This window comes from Macaca fascicularis, chromosome 20, assembly GCF_037993035.2.
Source record: "Macaca fascicularis isolate 582-1 chromosome 20, T2T-MFA8v1.1".
NCBI lineage: Eukaryota > Metazoa > Chordata > Mammalia > Primates > Cercopithecidae > Macaca > Macaca fascicularis.
This window is the reverse complement of record NC_088394.1, coordinates 461,288-481,152: the sequence shown is the minus strand read 5'-3', so window position 1 is coordinate 481,152 and position 19,865 is coordinate 461,288. Positions and strand designations below refer to the sequence as shown.

General features: G+C 46.8%; 1 protein-coding gene across 1 annotated transcript in view; it reads right to left on the bottom strand.

Annotated features, from left to right (window-relative positions):
- LOC141409334 (uncharacterized) overlaps nt 1-18,848 on the bottom strand; it is a 45,064-nt gene extending 26,216 nt beyond the window's left edge. Inside the window, exons 1-4 of the mRNA XM_074028240.1 lie at nt 18,772-18,848; nt 18,352-18,490; nt 17,551-18,034; nt 3,082-3,116 (exon numbers count right to left, since the gene is read on the bottom strand). Coding sequence (XP_073884341.1) covers nt 3,082-3,116; nt 17,551-18,034; nt 18,352-18,490; nt 18,772-18,848 — 735 coding nt within the window. The remainder of the gene's footprint in view (nt 1-3,081; nt 3,117-17,550; nt 18,035-18,351; nt 18,491-18,771) is intronic.
- Nucleotides 18,849-19,865: the final 1,017 nt, after the last annotated feature.

Genomic DNA, 19,865 nt, shown 5'->3' with positions numbered 1-19,865 from the left:
GGGGCTGAGCACAGGATCTGGCTGAGGCCCCCTGGGGAGGGGCAGAGGCAAACAGGCTGCTGCTTCTAGGCTGCTCGGGAAGATACAAGCTTGAAGGGGATGCAAGGCAGGACTCACTGAGGAGCAGTCATGTGGATGCCACGCCTCTCACATGGCACACACTGACAACATGCAACTCACATGCAACACAACACAGCACGCATGTACAATGGGCTTATACAACACTGACAACACACACTGCACACAAACACACACAACCTATACAACACATACCCAATACATGTGACTCACAACACAATGTGCATTTATAACACACTCATACGACACATAACCAATACATGCAACTCACAACACAACATGTGCGTACAACACACTCATACACACATACAGCACACGTAACTTACATACAACACAACACGCACGTACAATGCACTCATACAGCACACACAACACACAACTCACATACAACACGCACATGCAACACACTCATACAACACACAACACTCATACAACACACAACACACGTAACTCACAACACAACATGCACACACAACACTCATACAACATACATACAATACATGCAACTCACAACATACACACACAACACACTCATACAGCTCACGTACAACACATGCAACTCACGTTCAACACAACATGCACGTACAACACACACAACACACGCAACTCAACACAACATTCACGTACAACACACTCATACAACACAACACTCATACAACGTACACACAATACATGCAACTCATAACACAACATACACATACAATACACTCATACAACACATACAACACATGCAACTCACGCATAACACAGCATGCACGTACAACACACTCATACAACATATAACACATACAACATGCACACAACACACGCAACTCAACACAAATACATGTACAATTCACTCACAACACACAACACTCATACAACACACAACACATGCAACCCATAAACACATGTACAACACACTCATACAACACACAACACTCATACATCACACACAATACATGCAACTCATATACGACATACACATACACACATACAACACACAACACTCATACAACATACAAAGCATGCAACTCACAAATACACGCACAACACACTCATACAACACACAACACTCAAACGTACAATAAGTGCAACTCAACACAATATGCACATACAACACACATACAACCCATGCAACTCACATACAACACAACACACTCATACAACACATTCATACAACACACACTATACAGATTCTAAGTATGAAATAGAAAACAGCACACTCACAGTTTCTAAATTTGATGAAAACTTTTTTCAAGAAAGTCATCCAACATCCAAACTGGTACCATGTCCTCATTTTCAGTTGCTGTTCAGATTCAAGCATTTTTATCATCTACTCTATGAATTATAATAATACAGCATAAACCCATTTTTCATTTTACACCCACTTTGCTGTGGGGTGCTCCAAAACAGGGGCCAGGAGCCTCAGAGTCGTCCCTCGGAACAAAACACAACCGACACTCAGAGGCCAGGAAGGGAACTCGGGGGGTGACACACACTCTCTCATCTGCAGAGCTCTGCTTCAAATACTTTACACGTAACCAGGCTGGAACGGGTTGGTGAGGGTACAGACATGGCAAACTGAGAAGAAACTGGCAGGTGGAGAAAGATCAGTCAAAATCCAAGGAAAAATGCTGAACATTTTCCACAAATAGTTCACACAACAGATGATACTCAGGCTACTGAAAGTTTATTGAGAGGGGTCTTGCTCCAAAGAAAAAGTTCTCTCCCAAAGTTATCAAAGATTCACAGCAGGCACCTGCCCCCAACACACCATCTTCCGAGGGCCTAGGAGTCAAAAAGAAGGTAAGACAGTAGTAAGGGTACAGGGAGAGGAGAGCGGGAGGGGACCGAGAACTCGGAACCAAGAGATGGGCGGACACTGAATGCCTGACTCCAAGGTTATCACCCCAGAAAACAAGTCTGTTTAAGTCCGTAGTAACAGTGTTAGTACTTTCACTGAACCTGCACTCAACACTGGAGAACCTCCCTGTGTTATAAAGACGATCTGAAAAATAACATTAATTCACAATGTAGAGTGATGATTCAGCCACAGAAAATAAAACTGACATAATCCACTACAAGTCACACTATGTCTGTCTTTAAGACTGGTTTATGATGCAGAAAAGAGGCAGTTTGAGATCTAAAATACTTAAACTGGCAAACACCTTGTTTCCCTGAATTCTCACAACCGTGGCACCAGCTAGAGTAAGACAGAGTGGTTTTCAGAGCTTCCAGAACAGCAGAACAGATCAATCATAAATATGCAAAAGTGATCTGAAAACAGAATTAATTAATATTCCACGTTTTGGCTTAAACTAGTCATGTGATTTCCAATAAGTGGGAAACATTCACACCGATTTTTATAAGAAAGTTCAATGTGAACACATAGTACAGAACATTGCCTTTGTTTTGGAATTTATTTATTTAATATGATAATTTCATTTGTATTTAGTTATTCTTGATGTTGAATGCTCATCTTTATTAATGATGAGCTACCCATTTTCTGACTGAGGAAACAGAAAGTTGTCACTGCCTAACAGCAATACTCAAAACAGCCTGTATGAAAGGAAAAGGTATATCTGTGTGCACACAGATGCATACACATGCATACACGTACCTATACATGTACACACGCGTGTACATATGTGCATACACATACACACATACACATGTGTGCATGAGCACACATGCATGCACACATATACACATACATGCATACACACGCATATGCACATACACGTACACTCATATACACACGTACACATGCACACACATACATGCATATACACGTGCACATGGACACGTGGACACGCACATACACACGCATACACACATGCACACACATGCATGCGTACATGCATACGTAAGTATCATCTCAGGTACGTGGATTCAAAATTCTGATGCAAACAAGAATAATTACAAAACAAGGTAGGGTGTCAACAAGTGAGAATTGAGATGAAAGTTCTGATATGTTCCAGAGACGATACGGGAGGTCGTCACATCACATAAATATCTTACCCATTTTAAACGTGACAATTCCTGCCAACATCGGCCTGGATTAAGATGATTTCATTGACATAAGGAACAGAAAATATAGTATTTATTCTAATGAGATTCTGTAATCATTACATTATTTTCACAATTATAAGTAATCACTAAATAACTTCCTCCCAAGGGTCTAAAAATAAAAATAAGATAACAAAAGAAAGTCACAGTCCTGAGAGCTTTATCATGCAAATCACAACTGTGAAAATCAAGCATGTTTTTGAGACTATGCCCTCCTCAAATATCCTTCCTGGAATTTTGTACCAGTAATGGCTGGTAATTAATTGTTATACCAGCTGGAAAGTATATCATTGGGGGTACGTGAAGTAAACATGTAAAGAGAAATGAACACACACACTTGAACCCAGGCCTCATTTCACAACTGTTTCCTACTTTCGATTTGCTTAGTTTACCTCATGAGGTACCTCGAGGAGAGAAAGCAGAGCTGGGATCTGCCCCGAGGCTGCTTCGGGAAGAGCTGGGTGGGCACCAAGACCCTCAGACCGAGGGCTGAGCTGCGTGGCTATGACCCCATCACTGCAGCTCCCCAAGCGTGTGTCCCTGTGTGTCACGCAAACCCCTGCCACACAGGTGACACACGCCACACGCCTGACACAGGCTCAGCACACAGGGAGCGATCAGTAAGTGGTGACTAGAGAGAAGTGACGGCCTTCAGCGTGGATGGAGAAAACAGGCCACAGACTCACAGAGGAAACGCCACAGATCCACAGACGGAGAAAACACCACAGACGCACGGACGGAGGAAACACCACAGACGCATGGAGGGAAGAAAAGTGCCACAGACGCACGGAGGGAGGAAAAGTGCCACAGACGCAGGGACGAAAGAAACGCCACTGACGCACGGATGGAAGAAACGCCACAGACGCATGGACGGAGAAAACGTGCCACAGAGGCACACACGGAGAAAACAGTCCACAGATGCACGAACAGAGGAAACGCCACAGACGCACGGACGGAGGAAACAGGGCAGAGACGCCTATACACCAGTGTGGAACGTCGGACAGGAACGTCCCGGCCATGCACTGTCCACTCCCCCTAGAGACTTCCCACCCCAGAGCACTCAGGATGACTGTGGAGCGCCTGCCACGCACCCCAGAGGCGAAGCTGGGGAGCCAGAGATGAGCAGGTTCACGTCCATCAAATGCAGCTGCAATCCCTGTAATAACTGGAGGTCACTATTAAACAGAAGGGCACTTCACTTGGAATAAAAGCACTCTGCATAAAAGAACTAAAGATTGGCTGGAGACAGCTTAGAAACCGTCACCATTATTCTTGTTAGTGACAGCGAAGCTTCAAGAGTGGTCACTTTTCCTGTAGAAATCCCACAGAGGTGATTCCTGGAACTCATTTAGAATATTTCTTTCCCAGAAACCACACAACCAAGAACTTAATAGTGCCGTCTCTTGACCAGAAAGATTCAGATTTCTGATGAAACTAAACCCTGTCCAGCCTCCTGATTCTAGAAGATGCTGTACAGAAAAGCTAACTCAAAGGGGTCTCATTTCTTTTGTCATCCACGACACATAAAAAATTTTTTTAAATATACAAAAAATGTAGGAATTGTACAGTGAATACCCATGTGTCTACCCCCTGGATCACAGACTAGATTTAAATGTAAAGTTCTAAAGGTTCCCAGCTAAGGAAATGTGCAGTGTAAGCCTCTACCTGGTTAGAACCAAGGGGAATGGAATGAGCTTTCCCCAGCCTTGCTGCTCAGCTGGGAGGGGCTGCCACAGCTCAGCCACCCCACCCCAGAGCACCCAGGATGGCTGTGGAGTTCCTGCCACCCACCCCAGAGGTGAGGCTGGATCCCCATTCGCGGTGTTAAGAATGAGCCAGCCTTTAGAGGCCATGTGGTCTATACTTGAATAGAAAATGTTCCAGGAAACTAAAGATTCCAATGCGTGCACTGAATTCCTAACCATTTGAAACCCAGGCTCCTCATCTATACACGAAGAACAACGCTCTCTCCTGGGAAAGCATTTCAGAAGGACGAAAAAGGATCCACATGAGAGCAGCTGAAAACTACAAGGCATCATGCAATTATAAGCCTTTTTCTATATCTTTGTTTCAAGGAATGTCAGCATTCTAAATATTGCAGTTCATCCCACATCACCTTTCAGGAGCAAATCATAACGATCAAAAGTATCAGCAGAATCACTACCAGCTCAGTCGCCATGTGCTTCTTCTTCCTGCATGACAATTCCTGCAGAACGATGGGACCATCCAAGAATGGCTCCCTGCCATCATGTGCCCATTCTCCTTCCCCAGGGGGCTATTCCTGTACTCCCGGGGCATGGGAAACCTGTATAACGCCACCAGAAAGTCCTTGTTTGACTTACACACTTCCCAGAAGGGCTGATTTTATCCAGAATCCTAACTGTGTCAAACACTAAACCTAAGAAATCATCAAGAAACCAAGGAAATGTAAGGCCATGTCCTGCCCCGGGTGCATGGCTACTAGGGGAGAAATAGAAAATGAGACATGAAAGGAAACTTTTAAGATATTCAGACCATCACTGGATGATTCCAGGAACCCATTACAGATCATTGCTGTTCCTAATAACAGGAAAGAAATTCTAAAATCCCAACAGGCATGGTGAGTCCCTCACTTGCATGAAGTCAAAATAATAATCCATCACTCTCTTCAAAAGGACAAAAGAAAAACTCTACTTCCTCTTCATATTAATTTGTGTACAAGCGACTTAAGTGAGAAAATCTTAATGTCTGGACTGTGATATCAATAGCAAAATAATCCCAAGATTCCCAATTAAAAGATAGAGACGGCCTGAATGAATTTAAAACAAGAAAAACCGACTATATGCTGCCTACAAAAAACACAGTTCAGCTGCAAAGACACACATAGACTAAATGTGAAGGGATGGAAAAACACATTCCACATTAATGGAAATCAAAAGTAAGCAAGAGTAGCCATATTTATTTCAGATCAATCACAATTTAAGTCAAAAACTGTAAAAAGGAGAAAAAAAGGTAATTATATATATAATAAAGAGATCAAAATAGCAAAAGGATATAACAATTACGAGTATATGTGCACCCAACAACAAAGCACTCAGATATATAAAGCAAATATTAGTAGATCTAAATGGAGAGAGAGGTCGGGCGCGGTGCCTCACGCCCATAATCCCAGCATTTTGGGAGGGATGTGGAGGCAGGTGGATCACCTGAGGTCAGGAGTTTAAGACCAGCCTGGCCAATATGGTGAAACCCTGTCTCTACTAATACAAAAAATTAGCCCAGCATGGTGGCACATGCCTGTAATCCCAGCTACTTGGGAGGCTGAGGCAGGAGAATCACTTGAACTCAGGAGGTGGAGGTTGCAATGAGTTGAGATTGCACCTCTGCCCTCCAGCCTAGGCAACAAGAGCAAAACTCTGTCTCAAATAAATTTATATATACATATATATGTATAGAGAGAGACAGGGAGACACCAACACAACAATAGTAGGAGCTTCAAAATCCCACTGTCAGTACTGGAGGTCATCTAGACAAAAAATAACAACAAAACATCAAATTTAAAGTCCAGTGTAGACCAAATGGACCTAACAGACATTTACAGAACATTTCATCCAACAGATACAAAATGCACATTCTTCTCAGCACATGGAATATTCTCTAGAATCCACCACATGTTAGGCTACAAAAGAATTCTCAATACATTTTTTCTAAAATTGAAATAACATCTAGGATATTCTCAGACTCTAACAGAATAAAGCTATAAATCAACAACAAGGAACAGACACTTCTCAAAAGAAGACATTTATGCAGCCAATAGAGACATGAAAAAATGCTCATAATATAGAATGAGACCACCACTTCTCCTGTTGTCTTTCCCAGCTTTTCCCCGTCTCCCCTTTTCCCTAGTTTATAAGACAGGAGAAGGGGGAGAAAACAAAAAGTTAGAAAGAAACAGAAGGAAGATAAATAGCTAGAGGACCTTGGCACCACCACCTGGCCCTGGTGGTTAAAATAATAATAATAATATTAACCCCTGACCAAAACTACTAGTGTTATCTGTAAATTCCAGACATTGTTTGAGAAAGCAGTGTAAAACGTTTTGTTCTGTTAGCTGATACATGTAGCCTCCCATCATGTTTTGTCTGAGGCTAGTCCTGCTACAATAATCACTCGCCATCAGAGAAATGCAAATCAAAACCACAATGAGATACCATCTCACACCAGTTAGAATGGTGATCATTAAAAAGTCAGGAAACAACAGGTGCTGGAGAGGATGTGGAGAAATAGGAACACTTTTACACTGTTGGTGGGACGGTAAACTAGTTCAACCATTGTGGAAGACAGTGTGGTCATTCCTCAAGGATCTAGTACTAGAAATACCATTTGACCCAGCCATCCCAATACTGGGTATATACCCAAAGGATTATAAATCATGCTGCTATAAAGACACATGCACACGTATGTTTATTGCGGCACTATTCACAACAGCAAAGACTTGGAACTAACCCAAATGTCCATCAATGACAGACTGGATTAAGAAAATGTGGCACATATACACCATGGTATACTATGCAGCCATAAAAAAGGATGAGTTCATGTCCTTTGTAGGGACATGGATGCAGCTGGAAACCATCATTCTCAGCAAACTATCGCAAGGACAGAAAACTAAACACCGCATGTTCTCACTCATAGGTGGGAAATGAACAGTGAGATCACTTGGACACAGGAAAGGAAACATCACACACTGGGGCCTGTTGTGGGGAGGGGGGAGGAGGGAGGGGGGAGGGATAACATTAGGAGATATACCTAATGTAAATGATGAGTTAATGCGTGCAGCATACCAACTTGGCACGCGAATACATATGTAATAAACCCGCACATTGTGAACATGTACCCTAGAACACAAAGTTTAATTTTAAAAAAAATCAACAACGAGGAGAACTTTCAAAACTGTATGAATACATAGAAATTAAACAATATGCCCTTGAATAGCCAATGGGTCAATGAAGAAATGAAGAAGGAAATTTAAAAATTTCTTGAAATAAATGAAAACAGAAACACAACATATCAAAGTTTATGGTATACAGCAAAAGCAGTATTAAGAGGAAAGTTTATAACAATAAACTCCTACATTTAAAAAACAGATTTAAAATAAACAACCTAACAACGAACTGCAATGAGCTAGAAGAGCAAGAACAAATCAAATCCAAAAGTGGTAGAAGAAAAGACATAACAAAGATCAAAGAGGAACTAAATAAACTTGAAACTAACAAATATAAAAATGAAGAAAAAAATGTTGGTTTTTTGAAAAGATAAATAAAATAGACAAACCATTAGCTACACTAAGCAAACAAAAAGAAATCCGAAAGAAATAAAATTAGAAACAGAAAAGGAGAATGACAGTTGATACCACAGAAATACAAGGGATCATTACAGACTATTTTGAACAACTATATGTCAACAGATTGGAAAACCTAGAAGAAATGGATAAATTCCCGGACACGTACAACCTACCAAGATGGAACCAAGAAGAAACGGAAATCCTAAAACAGACCAATAATGAGTAACATGTATGACTAAGTAATAATAAAAAGTCTCCCAACAAAGAAAAGCCCAGAACTAGGTGACTTCGCAGCTGAATTCTACACATTTTTGTTTCAATTCTTCTCAAACTATTCCAAAAGTATTGAAGAGGAGGGAATCCTGCCAAGTTCATTCTTCAAGACCAGCATTACCCTGATACCAAAATAAGACAAGGACACAATAAAAAGAGAAAACTATAGGTCAATATCCCTGATGAACACAGATGCAAAAATCCTCAACAAAATACTAACAAACTGAATCCAACAGCAAATCAAAAAGATTATACACCATGATCAAGTGGGATTTATCCCAGGATGCAAGGATTGCTGAACAAACACAAATCAATAATCATGCTACATCACATCAACAGAATTAAGGACAAAAACCATAATATCATTTCGATAGATACAGAAAAAGCATTTGATAAAATTCAACGCTGCTTCATGATAGAAAGTCTCAACAAAAGAGGCACTGAAGGAAAAATACCTCAACACAATAAAGGCCATATGTGACAAACCCACAGCTAACATAATGGGGAATGGGGAAACACTAAGAGCTTTTTCTCTGAGATCTGTAACAAGACAAGGACGCCCACTTGTGCCACGCCTATTCAACACAGCACTGAACGTCCTAGTCAAGAGCAGTCAGGCAAGAGAAAGAAATCAAGGGCACCCAAAGCAGAAAGGAGGCACTCTAATTGTCTGTTTTCAGACAATGTGCTCTTATATATTAAAAAAAAAAAAAAAAAAGACTCCAGCAAAAATCTCTTTGAACTGATAAACAAATTCAGTAAAGTTACAGAATACAAAATCAACATATAAAAATCAGTAGCATTTCTATAGACCAACAATGAGCCAGTGAAAAAAGAAATCAAGAAAGCAATCCCATTTAACTACAAAAATATAAAATAAAAATAAAAATACCTCAGAAGAAATCTAACCAAGAAGGTTAAAGATCTCTATGAGGAAAACGATATTCTACCCTCGGAAGGTAGAACAGTGGCTTCTAGAGACAGGAAAGGGCGGCGGGAAGGCAGAAAGGGAGAGGTTATCTAATGGATACAAAATTACATCTAGATAGTAAAAATAAGGGTTAGTGTGCTATAGCCTTGTAGGGTGACTATAGTTTACAATTTATTGTATATTTTCAAGCAGCTAGAAGAGAGGATTTTAAATATTCCCAGCATTAAGAAATGACAAATGTTTGAGATGATGGACATGCTAATTACCCTGAGTTGCTAATTACACACGAAAAACATGTATTGAAATATCATACTGTATCCCATGGATATGTACTATAATGTGTCCATTAAAAATAATAATTGTTAAAAACCCAAGGGTCATTTCTCATGTGTCCTATGTCAGTGTTGTGGTCCATTGGTGGAGACCCAGCCATTTGCAAGTAAGACTATAGTCACTTGAGCTGAAAGCAAATGAATCGTCACAAAAATTACCACTGGCACCGAGTCTTCTTTCCAGAATTTCCTGCCCACAGCACTGCCACAGTCACTGTGGGCAGGAAAGACACACTAGCACCCAAGTTTCAACCCCAGTACAGTTGATGCTTTTATTTCTCTGGTTTGGAATAGGTGTGTGTGCATAATTTACGTTTACTCCAACTGTCCCCTTGCTTAAATAGCTTCTTAAGGATAACTTCCTCTTACTAAATCCCAACAGCTTCTGAGCATCCGTTATATTCTCCAAAGTAAATAAAAAGAGAAAACGTGTTGAAAGCCTGATAATGTTCACTTAAGAATCCAGCATGATGTACAGCTTGAAATGGCTACTCCACCTTGTTCCTTTACATGACTTTTAAAGTAGCCCCAGTTATTATACATAATTGAGGTCATAATTTCTGCAATACCATTAGGTCCACGAACGGTAGGGCCAGAGGACTTCAAAGTCTGTCTCCGATTTTTTTTTTTTTAAAAGGGAAAGCTCATGAGAGTAGGTAATGAAAATAAATATTCACACAACTCGGAACAGGGGATGGTGAAACATAAAACTCCAGCCTGGCACAGGTGTCCAGCCAGTGAGGGTGGGGACACAGACTCATAGGGTCCCCACAATCCCTCAAAAATGCCACAGACAGGTGGGTGGCCTGAGACAGAGCCAGGCTCCGAATTCCGGGAGCTGTCTGGCTCATGTGCACCTCATGTGGTCCACACTGCACGAGGATGCCCAACGTCACCAGTCCCGGTGCAGAACACAAGAATGCCCCATGGCATGAGCCCCCGCTGCACAGCATAGCCCGAAGGTGCCAGCTCAGACTCCTACACACGCCGGTCACCAAGGCACTGCCCTCCAGGAAGGAGGACCCCAGAGGTCGTGGCAGGGTGAGGTTCTGCTCTTCATCATCCGCGAGCAGAGGGGAAAGTCCCAGCAGACATTTGGGGAGCCTCTACACGTGGTTCTGGGACTCTGAGTGGAGGTTCAAAGATGTCCCCAGGTACGCCAGACTCAAACCTAAAAAAGACCCATTCTTCCAGATATGCCCAGACTGGAACCTATATAGGCCATCCTTCCTAGCTTTTCTCTGGAAAAGCAGGCTTAAAAGAGTATCGACTAAAAGGGGCCACCAGGAAGACAGAAGTCCTATCTTTAAAAAAAGATTTTTTTTTTTTTTTTTTTTTTTTAAAAAAGAGGCACTGAGGCTCTGACCCATCTGAGCACAGAGTACATGCTCGGCAGCCTCTGTCAGAGCAGAGCAAGTACACACATGCTCTCCATGCCCTGTGCTCCCAGCACCCGTGCTCCCCGCACCCATGCTTCACACGCCCGTGCTCCCCGCACCCGTCCTCTCCACGCCCATGCTCCCTACACCTATCTGTGCTCCCCATGCCTATGCTCCCTGCAGCCGTGCTCCCCGCACTGTGCTCCCTTCGCCCATGTCTGCTCCTCGAGCTCTCTTCCACTGGTTTCCTCTGTACATCCCTCTTGATAGTCACTGTCACTGTCACCTCGAATCACCTGGCTAAATGGAGGTAAAGAAAAAGTCTAGAGTAGCACATTGGAGGACAGAGTGGAAGTGGCTATTTACCAAGCAGGGCTATGAGATGAGCGCATCTGATCCCCATTAATCCTGACGGTCAGTTGATTAGCCCTGTTCAACAGCTGGGGACACTGAGGTGTGGAAGGACGGGCTTGCTTACCCCAGACGATGCTGACAGTGTGGGCCCAGCCCAGTCCCACAGCCACCAGGAGGAGGCTCCTCACTGGGCAGGCGCGGATGTGCAGCCCAGAGAACGCTTGGGACCCTGGCACAGACTCCTCAGGAAGGAAACAGAGAAAGGCCCACAGAGACTCAAGCAGCACAGAAGAAGGTCACCCACAAGTTAAAAATAGATGTTTGTGCTTTACCGTCCCAGAGTGCTAAAAATCCAACCCACTCACACGCACAGCCTGACGTGAGCCTGGCCTCCTGCAGCACTGGGCTAAGCGAGAGACGTACCTGCCTCTCTCCCGACAATAGCAAACTTGGCAGCTATTCTTCAATGTACTTGACACGCTTCTGTGAGGATTAAGCGACACTCTGTCGACACTGGCTAAGGTTAATCCTGACACAGCCAACCATCTAGATCTGCAGTGAACAAACAACTTACTTTGGATGATTCTGCCACTAACAAAGACCCTGAATCTCCCACCAAAGCTTAGTGACACGACTTACCTTTCTGTTTTCATTTCAGGTACACTGGCCCACATGATCTAATTTACCTGCTGATAATGCCTTGGAAAGACCACCAGGGGGCCCCACACCATTTTCAGCTTTAGAGGGATGTGAATTTCCCTTTGATGAGAAAGGTGATGGGGAAATAAAACAAGGATCCAAAACAGATGCCTGTGTGTTTCCTGGGAGTGATAAAGTCAGGAACTGCCTCTGTGTGTCAGGCGAGGGAATAACAGAGACAATGGCACCAACTCCTGAGACAGAAGACCTGATGCATGGTGCAGCCACCGCCTGTGGCCAAGGAAATTCCAGGGAATGTAGACCCCAGTTGTATGGTACAGCCACCATGTGCGACCACAGAAATTCCAGGAATGCAGACCCTCAGTCACATGGTACAGCCACTATCTGCAGCCACAGAAATTCCAGAGAACGCAGACCCTCAGACACATGGTACAGCCACTAGCTATGGCCATGGAAATTCCAAGGAATGCAGACCCTCAGTCACATGGTACAGCCACCATATATGGCCACGGAAATTCCGAGGAATGCATACCCCAGTCGCATGGTGCAGCCACAGCCTGCAGCCACAGAAATTCTGGAGAACGCAGACCCCAGTCGCATGGTACAGCCACTACCTATGGCCATGGAAATTCCAGAGAACAGAGACCCTCATTCCCATGGTACAGCCACCACCTATGGCCACGGAAATTCAGGGGAACGCAGACCCTCAGTTACATGGTACAGCTACCACCTGTGGTCACAGAAATCCTGGGGAACACAGACTCCAGTCGCATGGTGCAGCTACCACCTGTGGTCACAGAAATCCTGGGGAACACAGACTCCAGTCGCATGGTGCAGCCACCACCTGCAGTCACGGAAATTCCAGGGAATGCAGACCCCAGTCACATGGTACAGCCACCATCTATGGCCACGGAAATTCCAGGGAACATAGACACCAGTCGCATGGTGCGGCCACCACCTGTGGCCATGGAAATTCTGGGGAATGCAGGCCCCAGTCTCTAAAGTATGAACTTCACTGCAGTGAATGTGGAAGAGTTTCTCTCTGTGCAGAGCTCAGTATCCAGAAGGGGAGATGGCCCCAGGAATGCCTTCCTCCTCTTCAGAGCTCAGGGCCTAGGGCTGACACCCTTGGGAGGGGTCCTTGTTCAGCAATTGTGCCTGTGGAGGGTCCCCCAACACTCACCGTGCACCTCCTAGGAGCGGAGGCTACAAAAGGGAGCCAGAGACCAAGCTCTGCTCAGACAACAGTGAGCTGATGGCCTTCCACTCTAAGTTCAACAGGGACCCAGGGACCAAGCTCTGCTCAGACAACAGTGAGTTGATGGCCTTCCACTCTAAGTTCAACAGGGACCCAGGGACCAAGCTCTGCTCAGACAATAGTGAGCAGATGGCCTTCCACTCTAAGTTCAACAGGGACCCAGGGACAAAGTTCTGCTGAGACAACAGTGAACTGATGGCCTTCCACTCTAAGTTCCAACTGCATGGAATGTGTATTCCATGAATGCTTGTTAAATGAATGATTCATATAAGGTCATCTGTGCTGACCTTTGCTGGTCTGCTGAATGTGAGCTTCAGAGCATAGGCCTCATTCCTGGAGCAGCCAGCTCTTCCCAGAGCGACGGCCGCTGCAGGGCAAAGCCCAGAGCTTGTCCTGCAGCAACACACTCAGGACCCTGCGCTGGGCACGCTGGGGGCCTCTCCAGCAGAAGATCCCCAGCCCGGACCGTGCAATACCAGTGAACCCCAGGGGAGTCCCAAGTGCTCAAAATCATGTAAATGTCCATTGTGATTTAACATATCAATTTTAGAAGAAAGGGCATATTGCCACCTCTCTCCTCAAACTAGGGACTATAAATCGATCCATCACCCTAACTGAGACTCTGCCTTAAATTCTGCTAAAACTACCATCCAAACACTCAAATTTACATTAGCGTTAAGGGAAAAAAAAAACTAAACCAAACACCTGTAAGAAACGGTCAAGTAACCTGTGATACATCAACCCAAAGATTAAACATGAAAACAATGAAGTAGCAAGATATTAAAAGAATATAAACTCTATGTACATCATGGCCCAAGGTTCTAAAATTACACAGAAACAAAGACTGGAATGGAAGGGGGATACGTTTACAGATACATTTTTTATTTTTTAATTTTTAATATTACTTCTCTAATGTATGATTTGACTAACCAGATAATTCAGCAAAAAATAAAAAAATAAATTGTGCCTATAGATAAATATGTAAAGAATCCTTTTCTTTGATGCCAATGGAATTAGTTTGGGTCTGACCCACAGTCTTCAATCTTTTAATTAAGACACAAAAATCATCTTTCAAGCTGTTAGGAAAAAAAGAAGAAAAAGATTGAAAACCAGGAGCCCAGAAAAAAAGGACTCGCTATGTATCACAGCGTCTCTCCACACCTCTCCACCCCGGACAGTGCTCCCTCTTTCCCCATTTTCATACCTACTGCACAAAACACTTAGTAAAGAACTATCTCAATTCATGAGTCACACAGCACAAAGGGCCAGTGTCGCTGCCAAACATACCCTGCAGCCCCAAAACGAAGAGGCAACTGGTTCCTTCCTTCCTCAGTGAAGGAAGAATGAGAGGCTGCTGGTTGTCATTTTAAATCTCACACCTCAATGTCTTAGCACTTTCCTGCTTTGTTGGTTTCCAGGGCTTATTAAAATTAACCACCCCCCCCCCCCCCGCGGATATTGAAGAAAGAAAGCAGGAAGGTTGTGCAGGCTTCCAAGAGGCAGAGCCCTGCTTCCGCGGCCACCTCTGACTTTTTACCCACAGCAGCCGGGTTTACCAATTAGTCTCCCTTAAAGAGCAGTTTATGCTCATCGCGAACAAATGGATGCAATTGCTTCTTTTGAGATGCAGCAAGTTTTGGGCCCTCGACAAAGAAAGAAAAGAAAAGAAAAGAAAAGAAAAGAAAAGAAAAGAAAAGAAAGAAAGAAAGAAAGAAAGAAAGAAAGAAAGAAAGAAAGAAAGAAAGAAAGAAAGAAAGAAAGAAAGAAAGAAAGAAAGAAAGAAAGAAAGAAAGAAAGGAAGGAAGGAAAGAAAGAAAGAAAGAAAGAAAGAAAGAAAGAAAGAAAGAAAGAAAGAAAGAAAGAAAGAAAGAAAGAAAGAAAGAAAGAAAGAGAAAAAACAGGGCACTGGCACAACAGTCATAACCTCTGCGTGGCACACACACAGAAGGAAAGTTAAAGCCCTGGAGGCGGAGGCGTTCGGAAAGGGAAGGTGGAAGCAGGAAGGACGCCCACGGGATAGAGTGGTCAGAAACAGACCACCTCACCAAAGGGCGCCTTAGACGTTCCAGAGGACAAAATGCCCCTCTTTCCAGGGTAAACACCCATTTGCCAAACTCAGCCAGTGACGGCAAGCAGGAGTTTGCTTTTTTTTTAAGGCGTCTGAGTAACGATGACAAGAGCAAGAAATGAGCTTAATAATGGGACTGACAGGGCCCCGGGCTGGTGACTCAGCTGATGTGCACAGCATCAAAACCCAGGTTCCTCAATGCGCTCCCTCTGCAGTTCAGGACAGCACTACAACTCACCCCATCAATCACTGCTTAAAAAATCAGTTCTAAAAAAAGACGACCCATTTGAAAGCAGCCGGAGGAGGAAGACAGAGAGTGTCTCACAGAATCCAACCGCTTGTAGCCTCGGAACCATAACAAGAATATGAAACTAGCGGGTCCAGTGTGAGGCAGAACAGAGACGCCGTCACGGCTCTCAGGAGGCTGAGCAGGAAGCGCATGGCTCAGGCCCTGCAACGCCCTAAGGGCGCCTGGAGCAGCCCACAGGCCTGTGTCCTTCGTGTGGGTTCACCTTCCTAGTTTCCTGGGTAAATTCAATGTACAGCATTTATTCGCCAAGAAAAGAACATTCAAATCAAACTACTGTCATAACTCTGAAGGGCTCTTAACACTCCAGTCCACACGTTCAAAAGCCCACAAATATCAGTGCTGCCACTGTGCAGGTAACAATGTTTTGGATGCATCATGCACGTAACCAGTAACGACGTTTTCATGTTTTCCGTAGCCATCTCATTCAGGATACTAAAATGATCTGTGACGACTTGATACTTAGTTATCTGTGATTTTCAGATAGATTTAACAAGGCTACCTGGCCAAGAAGGCCTCACCCTCCTGAACCCGGGCACCGGTGCCCCTACGTGCACCCGGGGCCTGGGGAGTGCAGTCTCCACCACCTCTCACTCTTCAATGTTAAATGTCCTCCCGGAGCGCCTGCGTCGTGGGCCCAGGCTCGGCCCCTCCTGGAGAGCCCTTTCCACATTACAGGACAGGGGAAGCCCAGAGCCCGCGCTGCGGCGCCGCTGACGTCCCGGAGTCCCCGCTTCCTGGCCCTTCCCGTCCGCGGAGGCTGGCGGGGAGGGCCTGGGACCCATTTTAGTTTTCGGTTTTGTCACGAGCCGGAAGGCGACAGCACATGCGAGCGCAGGAAACCCTTTTTTTAAATCTTCCAGCGGAAACGCGAGGGGCTGCCGGACTGCCTCGGAGACGCCAAGCGGGAACCCAGAGCACCCCTGCCATTTCCCGCATTGCAGCAGCCGGGACCCCGCCCACGCCGCGGGGGGCCCGAGGCGACAGGAGGCCCGCCGGGATCAGGCCGTTTCTTCCTCGACATGCTGGGGGGTGGCGTGGGGCGGAGTTGGGGGGCGGGGGCAACTTAAGAAGTGATCGCGCTGTACCCAGGATTCGGAGGGGAAGCCCGGCCCCATCCTACAGCTCAGAGGCAGAACGACCCCGGAAGGTGTTCCAGGCGACCCCCTCTACCAGGCTCAATTTAAAACATAAACCGGAGAGGGTGGAAAGCTCACTATTTTCCGAATGGAGGTTCCTACCGCCATGTTCCTTCCTCCTCCGCCCCACCCGGCAAGGACCCCGGGGCTGCCTTGCCGGCTCCCGCCGCCCCGCAGGTACCCCTGTCGCTCCCGGGCACGGGCTTCTCCCCAGTTCTTCCCATCGCTTCCCCGCTCTTCTCCCCAGTTCTTCCCATCGCTTCCCCACCTTTCCCCGGGTCCTCCCATCGCTTCCCCCTCTTCTGCCCGGTTCCCCCATCCCCTTCCCCTGTTCTCCCCTTCTCCCTCTTCTCCCCTTCTCCGTCCGTCCCTCCCTCGCCGCCCGGAGGGGGGCGCGCACCTTGAGCATGTCCCCCGCTGGTCAGCACGCCGATGGCCTTGCCGGCCCCGGAGAGCTGCTCCAGGAACTTCCGCAAGGAGCCCTTGGAGGCCCGGGAGTCGTCCGCGTCCAAGGCGAGGAGGCCGAGGGCAGCCGCTAGTCCGGGTGCGCAGCAGGCAATGGAGACCCTGCCGGCGCGCGCCCGACTCGGAAACGCTGCCCCGCCCGCGCCCCCGCCCGGCCCTAGCGTCAAAGGGCCTTGACGGGCGGGGCCCAAGCGCACAGGAGGGGCTGCGGGGGTGGGGGCGCGGCTAGGGGCAGGGGCAGGGGCAGGGAAAGGGGCAGAGAAAGGGGCAGGGGCTGGCCGGGGGCGGGTGTGGGCAGGAGGACCTACGCGGGGGTCGTCGTAGGTGGCTGCCGCGCTAGAGGTGGGTGAGGTCGCGGAGGCGGGGGTAGCACCACAAGTGGGCGGAGTCCCTGGGGGTGGGGCCGCGTTGCCGGTGCGCTAGCCTCGCGGGTGGGTTGGAGGACTCTGGTTGGGGCCTTTAGAGATGCCCGGAGCGCCACAGGTGGGGGCAGGGGCAGCGACCGGGGGAGGGGAGACCGCAAGGGGGCGGGGTCACATCGTTCGCTGGGCGGGCCAAGGCAGGGCGGAATAGAACGCCGGGAGCATCTCCCGGGGGCGGGGGGGCAAGGGAGACCGTGAGTGGGCGCGAACGCCGGGGCCGGTGGAAACCCCGCACTTGCGGGGAGCGCCGATGGCGGGGCGGGGTGGAATTGGGGCGCGGAGACCCCACCTGGACGCGGAGGCTCGCGGCAGACCCGGTAGATCCGGCTGTTGTCAGCGCCGAGCCCGGCCGCGCGCACAGCTTCTTGGTGGCGGCAGGATTCCTCCTGGGGCTGCGCTAGGAGCCTCTGCGCGCGGCTTCCTCGATCCCCGCCCCCACGTTTTCTCTGCAGCCTGAGTTCGGGAAGGACGCTCGGAGAGTGGATCCTCCAGGTGGTGGGAAAAGCTGAGCGCGGCGAGCTTAGCTATGACGAAGCAGCGATTTCCCGGGTCCACGGGGTCTGTGGCGCTCCCGGGCCCCCAGCTCGTCCCGTGGGGAGAAGAATCCTTGGGGTGGGGAAGAGTATCGGGGCGCTACACTCAGAGACGCATGGGCGCGCGAAAGTCAGAGTGGGATAGGAGGAGGCGCAACGGGACTGACCTGGCGGGGAGGCGGGACGACACTTCCTCCCTACGGACAGGCGCGCTGCTGTACGCTGTGCCGACCTCGGCTGACTTCACCGGCCAACTCCACGTGCTGAAATAGGCACATTCAAAGCGCTGTGCCAGTTGCCCATCCACAGCTTAACAGCCTGGTGCCAGTTACCTGCGATGGGACAGGGAGCAGCCCCTACAAAAGCACGGGCTTATGGGATCCCGGTTCCTTCAGTGCTCACCCCACGAAGAAGGGCTCCCAAACGGCCCCACTCGAGGGCTTTCCGGAGGATGGTCCTGCGCAGTGGGTGTTTGTTGAACAGATAGGAAACAACAAAAGAGACTAAGAAGAGGTTTGTTCTATGAACCCGGGAAAGTGAAGCAATCGCAAAGGAGAGTCTCACCAAAGGGCAATCCTGGGGAAAAGATGGAGAGGCATGGATTTTTCTTGGATGTGTGCCTCATCCTGGGGCTCATCCCGCTGAGCATCAAATATTCATTGCAAAAGAGGAAAAAAAATATATGCTGCAGACAATGCTGGATGGTCTAATCTCTCCCTTGGCCAGAATTAACGGCGAAATTCCTAACCCCTCGTGGTCCTCAGAATCACCTGTCCTATGCACACCCCCATTAAACCACTGAAGTCCAGTTTCTGGGAGCTCAGCCAGGAAATGTGTAGTTTTAAACAAACCACCTAGGTTATCCTGATGAATGCAAAGTCAGAGAGCGCTGCTCTCATGCAGTGAACCTGAGCATTATTCTATTAATTAAAAGGGAGAGGCGAATCCTGGCTGTCTTAAGGTGGCAGTTGAGTGGCCTTTGCCTTCTGGCGGGCAGAAGAGCAGACCGAGGCTCTAAGCACCTGCACCCACAGTTGGGCTCAGGATCTGTGCTGGAGAATAGAAGGGCTAATTTAATTATTCATGCCTTTTTAGAGCACGTTACATGTGGAGAAGGTGGGCCACACTGAATTTTATTTTAGCCAAATACCCGTTATCTCCTTATACAATTGATATTTTTATATTGAACATTAGGGGATTGGTCATTTGTCATCAAATTGTCTGTAATACAGAAAATGATAGATACAACCTAACAGTTCAAACATGATGAGTTAAATAAATGATGGTAAAAATAT